Source organism: Coffea eugenioides, chromosome 11, assembly GCF_003713205.1.
Source record: "Coffea eugenioides isolate CCC68of chromosome 11, Ceug_1.0, whole genome shotgun sequence".
In the NCBI taxonomy this organism is placed as follows: Eukaryota; Viridiplantae; Streptophyta; class Magnoliopsida; order Gentianales; family Rubiaceae; genus Coffea; species Coffea eugenioides.
Genome location: NC_040045.1, coordinates 6,539,703 through 6,546,472, shown reverse-complemented (window position 1 = coordinate 6,546,472; position 6,770 = coordinate 6,539,703). Strand labels below are relative to the sequence as shown.

The window sequence follows — 6,770 nt, the reverse complement described above, 5'->3', positions numbered from 1 at the left end:
TAAAATCCATAAATAATCTGTTCAAAAATCATATTAAAACATGCCAAAGAAAATTAAAATTTAAAGGGGCAGAAATGATTGATTTTTCTAATTTTTTGCCATATCAGAATTATTTAGAAATTCGGGGGCAAAAATGCAATTTTTGGAAATTTCCATGCATCTCCGTCGAAGCTTTCTCCTACATTCTGCAAATTCAGAAGCTTTCTTGTTGCGGTTTTCTTTTACAACCCAGGTAGGTTTATGCGAGAAAAAAGAAAAAACTTAAACAAATATTAAAGATTTATCAACTGAACAACGAAAAGCTTCAATCCAGAAGAATCGTCATAAAAAAAACAACAAAAAGGTAATAAAACTCATCAAACTCATGGCACAAGATCTAAAGTTCCCGTTCAAAAAACTTCATTTTTCTTCTTGGAAGTGTGACAAATTAAACAAAGAAAGGGTTAGAGTTACCTGAGAGTGTTGGTAAAGTAAAATGAACGTGAAAATCTGCAAGAAATTTGCACAGATTCTAGAATGATGCTCAGAGAAAATTTGCCACAGGGACGTGCAGTTTTGGAGAATCCGCGACTTCGAGCTCCAATTCGGCCATGTTAGAGGCGTTTTTATGGGATGATTTATGAACAAAAGTTGATGCCTGACGTCTAGGAAAATGTAGAAAAATAAATCTCACCCTAAGAAACGGAGATTTAGTCGAAATTTGACCGGGAACTCGGTTGGTTCATCAGCCTGGTTAAGAATTTTTCTGCTTCTTCTTTTTCTTTCTTTCCTTCTGTTTCTCCCTTTTCCCTCAGTTTTTCTCTCTTTTTTTCTCTTGTCCGCCGCCTCTATTCTCTCCCTTTTTCTAGGGCAGCATTTTTGGAGCCCTTTTATAGCAACAAATCCCCCCCAAAACCTAGAAACAATTATGGGGATAGTGCTGCATTTTTTTGTAGCATTTTCGAGCTACTTGATCAATCTTCCAGGTGTCAAAACAAAAGATTAGATGTTTAGTCCTTGTTTAAACGTGGAAGGCCAAGAAAACAGGAGCAAAAACGAACTAAAATTGCTCCAAATGTTGCCAGCATTTTTTTTTTTACAAAACTGATTTTGATGATTTTTCTTTTTCTTTTTCTGCTTTTTCTTTTCTTTTTCTTTTCTTTTTAGGAATATAAAATGAAGAAAAATATAAAATGAAGAAAAATAAGAAAAATAAAATGATGAAATTTTGGTGTCTACAGCTTGTCCCTCTTTGTTTGGATTTCGAAGAAACTCGAGATAAAAACGTAGACACTAAATTATTTATCTGTTTAGTTCAACTGTAACTGAAACAACTAGATAAATCTAATGGATTGAAAAACATACATCTAGAAAATGAAAAAGGTTGGTGGGATAAAATCCAAACCCAACAAAATAAAAACGGTCAGTGGAATAAAATCCAAATCAGCCGAGGTTGGTAGAATAAAACCCAAATCCAACAAAATAAAAATGGTCGGTGGAATAAAACCCAAGCCCATTGAGGTTAGTGGGATGAAACCCAAACCCGCCGAGATTGGTGGGATAAAATCCAATTCCAACAAAATAAAAACGGTCAGTGAGATAAAATCCAAATTCATCGAGGTTGACGGGATAAAATTCAAACCCAACAAAATGAAAACGGTCGGTGGAATAAAACCCAAACCCGCCGTGGTTGGTGGGATAAAATCCAAATCCAACAAAATAAAAATGGTCGGTGGGATGAAACAAAATAAAAACGATCGGTGGGATAAAACCCAAACCCACAGTGGTTGGTGGAATAAAATGATAAAATCCAAACTCGCCGAGATTGGTGGAATAAAACCCAATCTCAACTAAAAAAAACAATCGATAGGATAAAACCAAAACCCAATAAAATAAAAATGGTCGGTGAGATAAAATCCAAACCCACTGAAACAAACGATCGTATGAAAAAGTATTTGAATCAAAAGGTGTGGAGTGATTTTTGTCATTGTTCTAAACCAATCTTAGGCTCACTTAAGTGATCAAATATCACCTTTGTAATAAAATTTGCCCCAATGTAGATTGGATTTGAATAATTTTTGTTTTCCGTCTCTTCGAGAAGGCGTGCGTAATTCAATCTTGCAAAAGAGAACAAAATAATCACGATAACACATAATGCCACCACTATGCGGTCCCATGAGCCTTAAGAATCTTGTAAACGCAAGTCTTTTGAAATCAAGAAATTGTCTGGTTTGGAAATTCTGTATGTCCCTTTCCTGATCTGTTAGTACCTGTACTCAGTCAACAGTGCTTAGATCATGAGAAATACGCTTGCGCACTAATTGCGATAATTCATAGGGATTGTCTCTTGGCTTAATTGTACGAAAAATAAAATTTTTGAACAAAATTATTTCATGCAATGACACAAGAATAGAGTAACATGATTTTTAATGAGAAAATGACCCTTGTTAAATTTATGAAAACAAACATGGAGACTCAGATACAAACTTGAGTGGCATTTCTATGATGAGAGAAACATCACATTTGACCCTCTCGGATATCACATTTCTGAAATTCGGTATTGCCAAAAGAACCCCAACACGAGGAGAAACCCAGACGAACCTAGTCACTAGTTTCTCAGCAGTCGAACTTCAACTTTCCATTCCTGACTCAATCGATAATTCAAGAGCCCTACCTTAGCGCCCTTCCGAGTTTCACCAAGGTTACCCCCACCCATTTTATTTTCTTTTTCTTTTGCTTTCGTTTTCTGTTGGTTTTCTTTCTTTTCCTTCTTTTTCCTTTCTTTCTTCTTTTTCTTTTTCTCTTTTTTTTTTTGAAAAGGCGCCCTTTCGGATTTTCACATAATGAACAAATCTTGCTGACAGCCTTTATCAACTCAGAATTGTATTGTAAGAAATGATGGCATCAATTCAACAACCATTCCCTTGTAAAATTGGTGAAGGTGTATTGACATCATTTGCCATTTGATTAAGTGATTTTCATTAGAAATACTACTAAGATGGAGGTCGGGACTTTACAGTTTTTGTAATGAGGTCAGGTGTGGTGTTAAGAAATGTTAAAACTCGAAGGCAAAATTTTAAAGGGTTTCAAAAACCCTAAGACCGCATTCTATCAACATTTGCTTCAGTATGAGGGTATTAAAACTAAAAAATTGTCTCAATTTGGCTTTTGACTCCTTTTTTTTTAATATATAACAAATAGGAGATAAAATTTGCCCCAATGTAGGGTTGGCAATCTTTGGGGAAACTATCAAACGAACGATTAAATTATTCTAAAGGTTCAAAGGGAAAAACTAGCGGTAGGATGTTCAAAGGGAAAAGAAGAAAGCCCGCCTTTAATCCACCCTAGATGGTATTTCAAAAGAAAAGTCACATAATCAGATAAAGAATTTCTTACACATATCTGAATTGATCGGCTGAGAAAAAACCTGTCCATCCATTTCTGTGAGAATGATTGCTCCTCCAGGCAATACTTTCTTGATAATGAAAGGTCCTTGCCAATTTGAAGCAAATTTTCCTTTGGCTTCATGTTGAATGGGAAGAATTTGCTTCAAAACTGTCTCTCCTTCTTTGAACAATCGAGGTCGGACTTTCTTATTATAAGCACGAGCTATTCTCCTTTGATAGCATTGTCCATGGCAAACAGCGTTTAAGCGCCATTCATCAATTAAAGACAACTGTTCTTGTCTCTATTTGATCCAGTCAGCTTCTTTCAGCTGAGCTTCCATTAAAATGCGCAAGGAGAGGATCTCAATCTCTGCAGGTAACACTACTTCCATTCCGTACATGAGAAAATAAAGCATTGCCCTAGTAGAAGTTCTTATTGCAGTCCGATAAGCCATTAATACATACGGCAACTTCTCATGCTAATCTCGGTGTCTTTCTGTCATTTTGCGAATGATTTTCTTCAGATTTTTGTTTGCAGTCTCTACCGCTCTGTTCATCTGAGGTCTGTAGATAGCCGAATTCCAGTGTTTGATTTTGAATTATTCGCATAATCCATCTATTATGTCATTATTGAGGTTTCTGGCGTTGTCAATGATCAGTCTCTCTAGCACCCCAAAACGACAAATAATATGGTCCCTCAGAAAATTCGATACCACTTTCTTGATCACGTTCTTATAAGATGCTGCTTCAACCCATTTGGTGAAATATTCGATCGCCACTAGGATGATTCGATGCCTATTCGAAGCTGGGGGATCGATAGCTCCAATAACGTCCACTCCCCACATTGAGCAGGACCAAGGAGCAATCATACTATGTAACTCTGTAGGAGGAGCATGTATAATATCGGCATGCATTTGACACTTAATACATGTTCTGACAAAATCTACACAGTCGTGCTCTCGATCACGGGCGATTGTCAGATGTTTCTTCCACAACCAGATAATGTGCCGATTTATCTTGAAATTGAATCTGAATAGGTTCAATTACCAGCTCGTCCGGGTATTGAATCATAGAAGACAAAGTGGCCAGAGTATCAGCGAAAACATTACGAGTATGAGGGATATGCCTGAACTCTAGACTTCTGAATTTATTGGCCAAACTAAGCAGATTACAATGATACACCATGATTTTCGAGTCTCGAGTCACCAATTGTTTGAGCGTTTGATGCACCAATAAATCGGAATCACTGAACACAATCAAATCATTTATCTCCATCTCCAATGCCATTTTTAGTCCAAAAATACAAGTTTCATACTTAGCCATATTGTTAGTACAAGGAAATCGTAATTTAGCAGCAGCAGGGTCATGGTTTCCCTCAGGTGACAGTAAAATAAAACAGCTCTTATTCCAGCTGCAAAAGAATTAGAAGCGTCATCAAAGAATAACCTCCACCCAGGACATTGTTCATTCATGTCTTCTGATGCGCCATCAAATAAGATCTTCTCATCAGAAAAATAGGTATGCAATGACTGGTAATCATCTTCTCTTGAATTTTCGGCCAAATGATCTGCTAAAGCTTGACCCTTGATTGCTTTCTGCGTAGTGAAAATGATATCGAACTCTGAAAAAATCATTTGTCACTTCGCCATACGTCTCGTCAGCATAGGCTTTTTTAACAAATATTTCAGAAGGTCGGAGCAGGAAATGAGGTAGGTAATGTGATTGACCAAGTAATGCCTCAACTTCTGAGCGGCCTAAGCCAAAGCGTAGCAGCTTCTCTCAAGAAAGGAATAGTTGGCCTCGTACGCGGTGAACTTCTTACTGATGTAATAAATAGCTTGATTCTTCTTTCTTGAGTCATCATATTGTCCTAATACGCACCCCATAGCTTCATCCAGCACAGACAAATACATGATCAGAGGTCGACCGGACTTGATTGGCACTAAGACCGGAGGGTTCAACAGAGATAATCCTTGATCTTATCGAAATCTTGCTGACACTTTTCGTTCCAGTGCATCGGGGCAATCTTCTTCAAGAACTTGAACAAAGGCTCACATGTAGCCATTAACTGAACGATAAATATGTCGATAAAATTGATATTTCCCAAAAAACTCTTCATGTTCTTCTGAGTTTTCGGTATCGGCATCTCTCGTATTACCTTGATTTTTGCTAGATCAATCTCAATTCCCTTTTTACTGACAATGAGCCCAAATAATTTACTGGCGGGAGCCCCAAAAGCACATTTTGCAGGATTCAACTTCAAATTGTATTTTCTCAACCTTTCAAATAATTTCTTCAAATCAACGAGATGGTCTTCAACTTTCTTAGATTTAATGATAATGTTGTCCACATAGACTTCCATCTCCTTAAGAATCATATCATGGAACAAAGTGGTCATGGTCTGCTGATAGGTGACTTCAGCATTCTTCAATCCAAATTGTATTACCCTATAGCAAAAGGTTCTCCATGGGGTGATGAAAGCTGTCTTCTCTCTGTCTTCTTCGGCCATCAGAATTTGGTGATACCCGATGAAACAATCACCGAAAGATTCAATTTCATGCTCCGTAGTGTTATCTAGAAGAATATGAATATTTAGCAGCAAAAAATCATCTTTCGGATTAGCTTTGTTGAGATCTCTGTAATCAACGCATACTCACACTTCTCCACTTTTCTTTGAAACAGGTACGGGATTTGAAAGTTAAATGGGATAATAAGACACCATGATGATTCTAGCATTGAGCTGCTTCTCGATCTGCTCCTTGATTTTGAAACTTATATCTGGCTTAAATTTGCACGATTTTTGCTTTACTGGTGAAAAATTTGGATTGATCGGCAATCTGTGAACCACTGTCTGTTGAAATCCCAAGTATATCATCATACGACCATGCAAACACATCTTGAATATGATTAATAATTCAATCATCTCTTTTCTCTATTCCTTATTCAAGTGCACACTAATTTTGATTTCTTTAACCTCCGTCTTAGTGCAAATATTAATAATTTCTGTCTCTTCGAAATTCGATTTAGGTTTCTCCTCATATTATTCAAGAATTTTTGAAATAGACTCAGATTTCTCCTCGCTATCACACTTATTTTGAATTTTGGATTCCATAATTTCAAATTCGTGAGAAATATCGAGTTTGCAATCATCAACTTTCAGAATGGTGATACCCGAAGGGTCAAATAATTTTTTTTTGACGATCTGAAAACAAAGTAGACATGCACAATAAACAAGCAAGAAATAATGAATATGAACAAGGACTTTTCATTGAATTAAAGAACAAAAGACAAGTTCTTTGCAAAAATAAGATATTAGCTGAAATAAACACATTTTCATGGGAACTGTATAGTAGGAGTGAAATTTTCATTTAAAATGCGTATTAACATGACACTGAAAAGAAACAA

General features: G+C 36.5%; 1 protein-coding gene across 1 annotated transcript; it reads right to left on the bottom strand.

The window, feature by feature from the left end:
- Positions 1–3,964: 3,964 nt before the first annotated feature.
- LOC113751886 lies at positions 3,965–5,874 on the bottom strand. Its single transcript, XM_027296033.1, has 4 exons — positions 5,524–5,874; positions 4,818–4,960; positions 4,413–4,776; positions 3,965–4,351 (listed from the first exon to the last, which is right to left on the bottom strand). Exons 1-4 carry the CDS (start codon positions 5,872–5,874, stop codon positions 3,965–3,967), a joined length of 1,245 nt encoding a protein of 414 aa, XP_027151834.1.
- Positions 5,875–6,770: the final 896 nt, after the last annotated feature.

Excerpts from the sequence above, each read along its gene's own strand:
- LOC113751886 (XM_027296033.1), bottom strand. The coding sequence starts at position 5,874 with ATGGCCGAAGAAGACAGAGAGAAGACAGCTTTCATCACCCCATGGAGA. Across the intron at positions 4,961-5,523 it reads TTGATCTAGCAAAAATCAAG|AAAGCAATCAAGGGTCAAGC; the intron begins GTAATACGAGAG and ends TTCACTACGCAG. Across the intron at positions 4,777-4,817 it reads ATGAATGAACAATGTCCTGG|CTGGAATAAGAGCTGTTTTA; the intron begins GTGGAGGTTATT and ends ATTCTTTTGCAG.